We start from the raw sequence: 12,530 nt of genomic DNA on the forward strand, positions 1-12,530 counted from the left end.
ACCCCAGCAATGAAATACAGCAATCCTGATCACTGCACCCCCATGCTGCTTATCCCTTTATTCCGGAAATGCCCCTGCTCTACAAGATACCTGTAGCAATTGGTAACAAATACATTTTTATCTGTTATGTGTTAAAAACATGTTAAAAACCAATGAAATGGTTTCTTTCTTAAAGAAATAATTTGTTCAGCATTGGTACCACATTTTGTTCTGTTGCCTTCCGCTAAAAGCCACCTAATTATTTTTAGTTGAAGTTTAAAAGACGATGAACATATCTGGAGGCAGCAGTATGTGTGTGTTCACGCTGATGGTCTGTCTCTCTGAACATCCCCTCTTGTAAGTTTCAGTTGTGTTTGTTTCTCACTTCCTGTGCTGTTGAACTCTTTTTTTCTCTACTTTTATTCTTTTTAATTTTTCTGTAAAATATGCTTCTAATGGGCTTCTTATGTTCATTATTTTTTACTGTATGTTTTCCATTTTTTTCTGTGCAACCTCATTGATCCATGCTTTGTGAGTTAAACATGTGTTGAGGTTCTTGGTAAAGCATGTTTTTCAAAGCCCACGAGCCAGAAAATGTTGTTAATTATTGACTTTTATTGTAAATTAACCTTTACCCTTTTATTTTTGTGTTTTTTGTTTCATAGTTGTGTTTTTTAGAGTACTTGCGTGTTACTAATCGGTGCACCTCAATGAATTATTAAACATAAATGTTCATAAAAATGTATTTTTCGACCTTAGTCATGTGGTTTATTGCTAAGCAAACAAGCGGACTGAAGATATGACAAGTGAAACAGAAACACGAAGGGTTTTATAAACTGACACCTCACCTCACCTCTTCTTGTGTGACCTAAAGCACGTCCCTCTGCCTTTGTAATTATCTCTGAACTGCAGAGAAAAACCAATGTCTGTCAGCAGTTCTTACACTTCCATTTTCCAGATCAAGTCTTTAAAATTGTCTTGACAGCAAAAGAAGAGACTTGTATCAAAAATATTACCAAAAAGAAAGGTTTTTCCACACGATGGAAATTTTGTCTTTCACCGGAAGAAAGGTGAATTTCAATTTTACCTAACTGATCAAAATACAAATATTGTAAATGGTATTGCTTCCCTGTCATCATCAACATTGCCAACTTCCCTGTTAATAAGACTGATAAGCAAGCTAGTGTAATTGATCTTTTGCTACAGTATACAGTATGTATTATCCTTGTTTTATGAGTCATTTATATATACTCATTATGGCTTGATAATTCTCATGTGACAAGTTGCCATCTGTATCCAATGAGACTCTCATGTACTATATTTATCTCAAATGCTTTTATCCTTAAATAGTGCATTCTGTGTGTTGTGAATCCTCCTGAAGAGTCCCTGTTGTTCCGCCGATTGATTCCTAATAGCCAAAGTAGACTCACACTATTTACTGTTACAACTAAATATTCTGTCAGTAAATTCACACAAAACTCCCAATCAGGTCTCCACTGGATTAGGGTATATTCCGAGCTATATAACTGCAGGTAAATTGACTCCACAGGTTAAAATTTGCCATCAGATGGCAACAAATATTTTCTGTATAGATCAGCAGTGTGTGTCTGTGGTCACTGATAAGTTCATCCACCTGCTCTGCTCCAGGTTGCTGGTGCTGTCTTGTGGGATTCTGGGGATTCTGACACTTTCCTCTTGTACAGCTTGGACAAGTCTGTGTCTGTTCACTGGTCTCTGAGCCCATTCAGCCAAAGTTCACCCCAGATCACTCCAACAGTGATTAATGTCAGAGGTACATTAATTGTGAGGACTGCTCACTGGTCTCTGAGACCTGGAGGCCCTTTGGGAAGGTAGTGTATGAAGGGTCTTCATTTTCATAGCTCGTTTGAAAAACAGCAATGCAGTGTGTGTAAGGAAACAACAGTGCTTTTGAGTTTTCAATAGCAAATCTTGTAATTATGTTTCAAATTCTTATATATTCCAGTGGAAGAATAACTGCTGATAAAATCATAAAAAAGGCAAAGCTTGTTTTCCTTCATAAGCTTTTCTATGTTTTGAGGGATTAACAAAATTCCAGTCAATATGTTAGCATGTATTAAAAGAGAAACTAGGTTGTATTTCTTCTTCTAGAATATGAAGCATTTCATAAACAATCAGGAACAGTAGAGTTGGTGGTCTCTAATGCATTACAAGGGGTTGGATACACTGTTGGACTTTGTAACACTTAAAACTTGTTTTGTTCTTATTGTACTTTATTTCACTGGAAAAAAAAGACTATTGTTTATCATTGTAAGGAATTAAGTGATACTTGTTTAATGGCATCCAAAGAAATGGAAACATTAAAAAAATCTGTTTATTTTGTTCTTAATGTTGAAAACGCAATCATTGTATTTAGGAAGTTATTTTAGGTAAGTAAACATTTTATTTTTAAGTACATCAGGGCAGAAAAAGGTACCCAAGATCCCGCCCCAAGACACACTTGTGAAACAGCAGGTTTGAAGAGTGACGTCAGCAAGTCAAAGCCACAGAGAAGAACTCTGAAGGAGAGACGACAAGACAGAAGACAAACATTTCTTAACACTGTATCGTATCAGCTTGCTTAAAATCACCTCAGCTTTTCTTTCATTGGTATTGAAGAGAGAAGTTGGGTTGAACTTAAACTTTTTTACAAAGACTTTGCTTCATTGTACTATAAATATCCACAGAGGAATTGGAGAAGAGATTTATAGAAAATGAGCTCAACCATCAAGGACCGGATCATCGACAGCCTGGGTAGTCTGGATTCAGACAGGTTGAAGAGATTCAAGGAGAAGCTCATTGACATGGGAAAAGATGGCCAGTTCCCTAGAGCAGAAGTTGCCGAATATGATAAGATAGACCTGGCAACACGTCTGATTGCTGTCTATCAGGAACATGGAGCAGTTGAAAACACAATTAAAATTCTGCGTGGCATTCACGAAAACAAAATCGCTTCAGATCTGGAAAGCAAGATGGAACATGGTAAGTTCTAAAGGTGATTTTAAAATCAGATTTATGTTTTGGTTTTCTACTTCACAGTATAGTTTAAATCTAAGTACTATGATGTACTGTAGACAGTATGTACACTGTATTGTATGCACCGTGATCTATGCATGAACGAAAAACAAAAGAAAAGTGTTCATTTATATTTTATAAATACACCTGTGCAATGATACTGACTGTACCGCAGTAGGTCAGAAAGATCATGAAATCTGCTGGGTGGCAGCTGAGTGCTGGAGTCTGGTTGTGAGAGTGTGGAGCTCCGTACTGTTACTGCAGTCATCACTGTTTCACCCGTACTGACATTTTCCTTGATTTTCATTGACAGGTGACTCTTCCGACGAGGACGAGGATGATGATGAGGATGAGGACGGTGAGTATTTAACATTTTGGTACCCTATAGTGGGATATTCTCAGTATTTCAGAAGATAAGCCACATCTTGTCTGAACCTGCCATCCTCCCACAATGTGTTGGATAACGAGGAATGGAGAACTGAGAGAACAAAATTATTTTCTGATCTGATCCTTGATTTCCAAGACTCTCAGCTTTACATTGCAAACCTGTATCAGTAACACAATACCTATTAAGTCTCTATCCTCTATATCTCTGCTGCTTAGAGATCGATTTGCTGGACTTCTAGCAAAGTGTTTTTGGTTTTTGGATATTGTCAAACTGTTGCTGTAATCATTAGTACCTACAGTATAAGGCTGAATAAGCAGGCATCTGTTTCCTGTAACGGACATGAATTTTTGTGTACTGGACACAGTTATGGGCTTGCACGTTGGCACAGTTGGAGAAGGTAGTAGTAATAGTGGTAGTAGAGACAGTGGTAGTGGTAGCAGAGACAATAGTAGTGGTAGTAGAGATGATGGTAGTGGTAGTTGAGACAGTGGTAGTGGTAGTATTGACTATGGTAGTGGTAGTAGAGATAATGAAAGTGGTAGTAGTGACAGAAATAGTGACAGCAGCAATAACAACAATTGTGATTGCAGAGGGTAGTGACGGTAGTAGTGCAGTAGTGGTAGTCATGATAGAAGTAGTGATTTGAGTAGTACTACATGTCTTGCTCTACAATTTTAAGCTGATCATGCTACAGATCGTCAGTGCAATTACAGTTTTCAGCACTGATATATTTTATCATGTTTTATATTTTCCTTTATCTTTTTTCTGACCTTGTTTCATTTTTGCATTAACAGATAAGGCTTTGAAAGAGAGGGGTGGAGTTTTAAACATTTTGGTAACAAGATGAGGAATAACTTCAATAATGTAATTTAATTGCTGTTCAGATGATTATATTTACTAGACAAAAATTACTAGAGAAGTGTGCAATATGCCGTATGTTACACAGCTCCAAACATTTTATATAACGGTTGCACATTTACACTAGCATTATAATGTGATGTACAGTACATTTCTTGTACTTTTATGTACCACCCTATTCCTCTAAAAAAAAGCAGTGAATAGGTCTGTGTTGCTAAAGTAGGAGATAAACCTGTCTGACTTTTGTTTCACCTGCAGATGAGCTTCCGAGACTACTGTGTAAGTTACTTGCCTGTAAGTCTTTGCGCTTTAAAATTGCTAGTTTTCTCCTGAGTCAATAAGTTTAAACAGATACATGCTAGATTCTTTTGTACACACTGAAAGCTGTGACTATAACACTATTTTTTCTTGTACTTGCATGCCATCATATCTGCTGTTTCCTTTGAATCTACACTTAATGGAAGCTTTGTATAGAATGTACGTCACAGTGGATTCTGACACCTGCTAAACAAAAGTGAGATGTTATCAAGATTTTCAATATAAGTAGGGACTTACAAGCAGAGCAGTCTAGTAATCAAACTGTATGCTCATTAAACAAGAATCTCAGTTTAAATATTAAAACCCATCCAACACATGCATCCTCTATTTTGCCTGCAGGCCGGCTTGCTGTGGACCTGGGTGAGTAGCCAAAGTGTTGCAGAACTTCATTTACAAGATTCCTGAAAGAGCAGACTAACTGGACAGAGACACACAATGCTGGAAAGGATCAATGCTAACCACTGCTCCACCTGTAACGAACAGTTCTTTCCGGACCCTATGCGGACGACACAATCCGACGAAGTGGGGAAAACACTGGGAAAACGTTATGCAGGGATACGGGGCTGAAAACAGGGGGGCGTGTCCAAAGTGCGCTGGTGCACGGGGAAGGTGTGGCCGAGGCAAACAATCCAAAAGAGTAGTCCTTAGAGAGAATCCAAAACACAAGGGTAAGTCCAAAACCAGGAGATCCATCAAAACGCGGAATTAAAACACGAAGGCCGGGTCGGAACCGGCGGACAGGGAACGGGAACGGGAACGGGAACCGAGATTAAAACCTTAACGGGACCAGGCGCTTCCAGGTCCCGGACTCGCATGATACGGAAATCAGATGCAGAGCCCGATGAGCGTCAGCGCCTGGCTTTTAAGGTGGGCTGGGAATAGGAAACAGGTGCACAGAATAAAGTCTCAAGTGAAAGGGCTGGAGCACCCTTAAGGAGGGGGAGCTAATCGTGACACCACCTTGCCGGCCTTATTACCAGCTCAGAAACTATTGAACTAAACAGATGTTGGTGTCTGGGGATGGTTTACCTGTGATTATGTGGATAATATTAAAATTGAGACATCTAAAATCTAAAATTAATATGGAAGTAGTGATGACCAGAGTCAACTGTTGGCAACTTAGATCTGTAAGTGATCAGGACAACATCATCTACATACCAGAGGTTCCCCTGCTGAGTGAAATATTAATCAACTACAAATACATTTACTGTTATTTAGAAACTATTTTCTAAATAATAATTCAGATAGTTATACTGTTATGTAATAATAACAACAACAACAACTTAAAATAACACATTCTGTTAAGTTTTCCAGTGAAGAAAATGAAGAAAAAAAAACAGTGCAGAAAAACACAATAAGAAAAAGATCTTTTTCCAATTATACACAACATGATCATCAAGAAAATAGATTCTTCAGTATGAGTTAATCTTCTGTGTCGGTCTTAATTCTTCTTCATAATTTCAAGTAATAACACAGAGATCATTCTGTTTGTTTTCACTACTGCCATGACAGCAGTGTTATTGCAATGTAGCAGTGCTGTAGTGACAGTAGGGTGTAGTGACAATAGTAATGCAGTAGTGACAGCAGTATTCACAGTAGTAGTGACAGTATTAGTGGCAGTAGTGACAGCAGTGACTGTAGCAATACAGTAAATGCAGTAGAGACAGAATTAGTATATAGTGTTAGTAGTGCCAGCAGTAGTTATTGTAAAAGTGACAGTAGAGACATTACTAGTGACAGTACTTGTGAGAGCAGTGGTGACAGCAGTAGTAGTGCAGTAGTAGAAGTGACAAAAGTAGTGACAGCCATAGTTACAGTAGTAGGAACAACAGTCATAAGAGTATCAGTGACAACAGAAACAGCAGTAGCACTGACAGTAGTACTGATTGTAGTAGTGCAGTGGTGGCTGTAGTGACAGCAGTGGTGTGTGCCAGTGCTGTTGGTATCTCAGGGCTCAGTATCAATGGAAAGATTAATATTTACAGGCTGCATGTGATGTGAGCTAATGAAAGTGAGCTCACTGCCATCTCCCTGCCAGCAGAGGGTGAGGAAAAAATTACCTCCCAATGAATTCTCTGATTACTTTTTTCTTATTTTTACAGAAAGATGCAGACCTGAAGGTAAGGGAAATATGTTTCATTTTACTGAGCCAAAAAGGTTCAGTTGGATGTGTTCTACTAAGTAAGTTACACCATACCTGTATACTTAATACATATTTCTTTAGATGCTGCATGGATTAGAATCTAACACAATTATTGGATTTCATATTTGAAAATGTCTTGTTTTTATTGTTCCCTTAAATTTCAGAGATGTTCTTCTCCGCTGTGACATCAGTGGCTGTCCAAGTGAATAGTTTTCTCAGATTCTGCTTCTTTGTCCTCTGTAATGAATTGATAAAGTACTGCCATTGACATGCAATCAGCATCAATATGGTTGTTTCTGTTCAAGTCAATTATGGGAGGAGTTTCTGAAATATCCCCACCTGGGGGGGCAGGTTTACTGTCCCAGGAGTCTGAATGATCTTCTAGATCCCATCTCCCCAAATAAAAACTCTTCCTGATATTTGCTAGGCAGCTCTTTTTCATTAATAAATAAATAATCCTTACACGTAAAGAGGCTCTTCTGGACACTGCACTTAAATAGGTAATAGGGACTCCCCTCCACCAGCACCAATGTGCAGCCCCACCTGGATGATGTGACAGCAGTCATAGAGTGATGAAGCCAGTTCAGAGATGGGGATTATGAGGAGGCCATGATTGGTAAAGGCCAGGGGAAATTTGGCTGGGACACTTGGCTAACACCCCTACTCTTTTCGAGAAACACCCTTGGTAATTTTTAATTACCACATAGAGTCAGGTCCTCGGATTTCCGATTAATGCAAATCACATGTACATGTTCAGTACACATTATACAGTACAGTGTTCCCATTACATGTAGCCATTGATGTCACAGCTGGACATACTCACCTTGACACACAAGATCACCCTGCTGCACACCTGATCTCAACACAGACAGCAGTGAGACACACCTGTTCACACACCTGATCTCAACACAGACAGCAGTGAAGACACACGTGTTCACATGTGATCTCAACACAGACAGCAGTGAAGACACAGCTGTTTTTATCTCCAGCTGGACACATAAATCTTGTTACATTTTTTTTTCTGAAACTATAATTTCTTTCTCTTTACAGAATTTGAGAGTGCACGTAGGAATGCAGGTGAGACTATTTGCTTTCTCAAGCATTCATCAATCTCATTAAAATACACAAAGTACAGGTTCAGTGCACTGAGATTACTTTACACTGTTCATCATCAACTCTTCTCCTTTCTTGTCCATAGTGGACGTGACTCTGGACCCCAGAACAGCTCATCCCCATCTCATTGTGTCTAGGAATGGGAAACAAGTCAGACATGGTGACATACGACAGGATCTCCCTGACAATCCAGAGAGATTTACTTCCTGTGTCGATGTCCTGGGAAAGGATGGGTTCACCTCAGGGAGACACTACTGGGAGGTGAAGGTTGGGAAGAAGACTGAGTGGGATTTAGGAGTTGTCACAGAGTCCATCAAAAGGAAAAAGCAGATCTCACTGAGCACTGAGGATGGGTTCTGGACTTTGGGACTGAGAAATAGGACGTACACAGTAAGCACAATCCCTGCTCTCGATCTCCCCCTGACCATGAGGCCCCGGAAGCTGGGGGTGTATGTGGATTATGAGGGGGGGCAGGTCTCCTTTTACAATGTGGAGGAGGAGTCTCATATTTATACGTTCACTTGCAACTTCAGGGAGAAGCTCTACCCATTCTTCAGCCCCTGTACCAATGATGGGGGTAAAAACTCAGCCCCTCTGATCATCACTCCTGTCAGTCCCCCTGAGTGACACACAATATCTATAGGAGGGGCAGCATGTATAATAACTGCTGTGTCTTTTGAAATCACTGACTTGCCACAGATTTGGAGAATTATTATGGATGGGCAGCTTTTTTGTGTTGTGTTTATTAATCACAGAATAAATAAAAGCACCATCAGATTTGTGTCTCGAGCTCTGTTTCCACTGATTTCTGATTCGCTATAGGATCAAGCATTACAAACATGACCATAGCTTGTGAAAGTGACAAAAATAACATTTTGATCAGCAATATCCAAAAGCAACATGGAATTATTAAATCTATGAATGCTGTCAGCCATTTTCATGAAAATCATTATGCTTTCAAAGTTGCTAATAAAAAAGTGAAGGCTGCAAAAATTGGCATCACTGACGTGCCGTAGTTTGGAGTAGTATTATTTTGCAAAAAATAACAGATCCATCAGTTTTGTTACTCGAGCTCCATTTTCACTTGGTGAATTAAAGCACATACCTCTGCCTACAATGTGACCTCTGTACTGTAGAGTAAAAATGTCTGTCATCAGTTCTTCTACTTTAATTTTACAGATGAAGTCTTCAAAATTGTCTTTACAGCAAATGCAGAGATTTCTTTGAAAATTATTACATAACAGCACCTATCAAAATAGGTTTAAAATGCAAAGAAAAATATTTACACGTTGCAGTTGTCCAAGGAACTACTGTGTATTTTAAGCATCCAAAGAAACATCATTTACAAGTCCTGTAAATTCACAGTTGATTGTTCCAGCAATCTGTTTTAAAAGAGGTGTTCTGACATTGTAATCAGCTGGGTTGATCAACAAGTATTTCCTGTGAAGATCACAGGTCAGCGGCGTGTGTCAACAGTCACTGATAAATTCACTCACACTGCCCACCTGGGACTCCTGATCTTCTCCTGGTTTCTGAAGTTGCTGTCTTGTGGGATTCTGTCGACTTCCTCTTGTACAGCCTAGACAAACCCATGCCTGTTCACTGGTCTCTTAGCCTAATCAGCCACAGTTCACCCCATACCATCCCAGCAGTGGTGAATGACACAGCTACTTTAATTGTGCTGATTAAAAGTGGGGATCAGTAGGGCTTTTTACTGGTCTCTGAGTCCTGGAGGCCCATCGGGATAGCAGTGTATGAAGGGTCCTCTCATAGTTCACTTGAACCACAGCAATGCAGTGTGTGCAAGGTAACAGCTGTGCTTTTGAGTTTGCAAGTAAATATTTTAATGTAATCAAGTCTTAAAGCCTTACCCCTTCCAGTGGAGGAATAACTGCTGATCAAGGTCATAAAAAGACAAGTTTAAGTCTTTAATTATTAAGTTTTTTATCCTTCTCTCCGGTGAGGAAGTTTGGAGTTAAGAGATCTGATGAAATTAGTTATAAAGGGATGATGTGGAGCTGTTAGCTGTAAAAATTCCTTAGCTACAGTACTTTGATGTTGTTGTCAGAAAGGGTAATTTGTTATTTGAGGGAGAAAATGGTACAAAGCATTAGTTTCCTCGAAAATTATTGTAAACATTTTTTAGTGTTACTCTCGGTGGTGTTGGAGTCAAAGGAGAGTGTTAAATTTCAGGCAAAATCCTTTAGGAATGATGTTGTAATGACGACATCTGTAAAGTAATAGGTGGGGGTTAGAAAGCCTAGTTTTGAAAAAGATCGCTGAGAAGAGCTGGTTTAGTGAGAGAAGGGGTCACGTAGTCCAGGGAGGAGGAGAAGGAATGACAAAGGGATTTAGAAAAAGATTTAGAGGAAGGCACATATGATATATGTGTATATATGTATACTGTACTGTATGAACCGTGATCTATGCATGAAAGAAAAATGAATGAAAAGGGTTCATTTATATTTTATAAATACACCTCTGCAATGATACTGACTGTACTGCAGTAGGTCAGAAAGAACATGAAATCTGCTGGGTGGCAGCTGTGTGCTGGAGTCTGGTTGTGAGAGTGTGGAGCTCTGCTTTTGTAGAAGGTCTCCTTCTACAATACAGAAAGCTGTAACAATAACATTATTATTACTTGCATTTGCATCATCATATCTGCTGTTTCATTTGAATCTAGGCTTAGTGGAAATATGTAAAATGAAGGTCATAATGGCTAATCACACCTGCTAAACACACAGAAGTGAGATTAAGAACTTGTAAGTAGGAACTTAAACATATGGAACACAAGCAGTGTATCATTCAAACGGTATGTACTGTGGTGTCTCCGGGGGAAAGGAAATTGTGGATTACGCTCCAGGTATCCGAAGGCGATACCTCTACGTAGGGCCGTCAGCACCAGCATCGCTAAGGAGATGGTAAATCTCTTCACCTGTTTTGGCTTGCCGAAAGAAATATTAACTGACCAAGGAACTCAGTTCACTTCACACCTGATGCAAGAGAAAGCTAAACTCCTGAACATAAAATTCCTGAGAGCTTCAGTACAGCATCCACAAACAGACGGGCTGGTGGAGAGATTTTAATAAAACCCAGAAGCAGATGCTGAAAAAGGTCTTGCAAGCCGACAGGAAAGACTGGGACTTAATCCTCCCTCTCCTGATATTTGCCATCCGAGAGGTACCCCAAGCCTCCACAGGGTTCTCCCCCTTCGAGTTATTATATGGGAGAACACCCAAGGAATCTTGCATGTCGCCTGGGAAGTTTGGGAGTCACAGCGATTGTCGTCCCACAATGTGCTCGATTATGTCCATTCCCTTCAGGACAGGCTTGCACCACTAGCGGGGGATCACCTACAGCGAGCGCAAGGCAGACAAAAGGAGTGCTATGATCGTTCAGTGCAGCAAAGGATTTTTCTCCCTGGGAATCGTGTAATGCTGCTACTGCCCTCACCGGAGTGCAAGCTTTACGGGAGATGGCAGGGACCCTACGAAATCTGCGAACGGACCGAGCCAGTCACATACAGGGTATACCATCCGGACCACCGTAAAAAAGATATACCTCGTGAACGCCCTGAAACCTTGGAGAGAACCCCATGTGGAGGAGACAATCCCTGCATTGCTGGCCAGTGACTCTACCTCCTCTACCGTGGATATAATTTCTCTCTCTCCAAATCTCTCCCCCCCAGGATGTTGGAGCTGACGTCATCGAGGAAAGCCACAGGCCCTGGTCCAGGCCCGTTGTGCTCACCCTGAAGCCTGACGGTTCCTGGCGTTTCTGCAATGACGTCTCCCATTTTGATGCCTACCTAATGCCCCGGATAGATGAGCTCCTGGAGAAGCTGGGCAAGGCCAAATTTATTACCACCTTAGACCTTACAAAAGGTTATTGGTAAATCCCCCTGTCGAGCCCAACAAAGCCGAAGACCGCTTTTTCGACTCCTATGGGGCTTTACCAGTACAATGTGTCGCCCTTCGGTTTCCATGGAGCCCCCACCATCTTTCAACGCCTGATAGAGGCCACCCGGGACTGGACGATACCAAAATCGAAGACCCAAATCAAGGCTTTCCTGGGGCTTTTAAATTATTAAGGCCGGTTTATTCCCAGCCTTGCCGAGAGGGCTGCACCCCTGACCGATTTCACGCGCACGGCAGCTCCCCAGACTGTGCGCTGGACCCAGGAAGCGGCTAAAGGTCGCTTTATGCCAGGATCCAGTCTTAAGGGTCCCTACCTTTCAACAGAGGTTCATCCTTCAAACGGACGTCTCCGAAAAGGGCATAGGGGCAGTCCTATCTCAAGACTTTAATGGCGAAGAACATCCTGTCCTATACTTGAGCAGAAAGCTACTGTCCCGGGAGCATAAATATGCTGTTGTGTAGAAGGAGTGTCTGGCGGTCAAGTGGGCAATCGAAACACTGAGGTATTACCTGTTGGGCAGGGAATTCACCCTCATTATAGATCATGCACAGCTCACCTGGATGAAGTCTAACAAAGAGAAAAATGCCCTGGTGACCAGGTGGTTCCTTGCCCTACAACCTTATCGTTTCGTGGTACAACACCGGGCGGGGATTTCCCACCGAAACGCGGATGCCCTCTTCCGACAACATCAATTGGACGCTTAGGGGATCCCCTCCAAGCTGAGGGGGAGGGTATGTGACAGTGGAACACACCTCCCACTGCAATTCCTACTCTGCGGCA

The 12,530-nt window shown here is 41.0% G+C and overlaps 1 protein-coding gene across 3 annotated transcripts; it reads left to right on the forward strand.

Annotated features, from left to right (window-relative positions):
- The first annotated feature begins 2,479 nt into the window (after positions 1 to 2,479).
- Positions 2,480 to 8,613, forward strand: LOC148660510 (E3 ubiquitin-protein ligase TRIM69-like). Of its 3 annotated transcripts, none has more exons than XM_088637963.1 (7): positions 2,480 to 2,979; positions 3,326 to 3,370; positions 4,517 to 4,552; positions 4,916 to 4,936; positions 6,679 to 6,696; positions 7,770 to 7,796; positions 7,918 to 8,613. In XM_088637963.1, the coding sequence occupies exons 1-7, from the start codon at positions 2,712 to 2,714 to the stop codon at positions 8,457 to 8,459; spliced, it is 957 nt and encodes a 318-aa protein (XP_088494089.1). In that variant the 5' UTR covers positions 2,480 to 2,711; the 3' UTR covers positions 8,460 to 8,613. The 3 variants fall into 3 exon arrangements, with proteins under 3 accessions (XP_088494089.1, XP_088494090.1, XP_088494091.1); XM_088637964.1 differs by having other exon boundaries at positions 4,517 to 4,537; XM_088637965.1 differs by lacking the exons at positions 3,326 to 3,370; positions 4,517 to 4,552.
- Positions 8,614 to 12,530: the final 3,917 nt, after the last annotated feature.

The sequence above is a fragment of the Lepisosteus platostomus genome, chromosome 6 (genome assembly GCF_059453375.1).
Source record: "Lepisosteus platostomus isolate fLepPlt1 chromosome 6, fLepPlt1.hap1, whole genome shotgun sequence".
Taxonomy (NCBI): Eukaryota; Metazoa; Chordata; class Actinopteri; order Semionotiformes; family Lepisosteidae; genus Lepisosteus; species Lepisosteus platostomus.

Coding starts and splice junctions, on each gene's coding strand:
- LOC148660510 (XM_088637963.1), top strand. CDS start 2,712: ATGAGCTCAACCATCAAGGACCGGATCATCGACAGCCTGGGTAGTCTG. Junction 2,980..3,325: donor GGAAAGCAAGATGGAACATG/GTAAGTTCTAAA, acceptor TTTCATTGACAG/GTGACTCTTCCGACGAGGAC. Junction 3,371..4,516: donor TGATGATGAGGATGAGGACG/GTGAGTATTTAA, acceptor TTTCACCTGCAG/ATGAGCTTCCGAGACTACTG.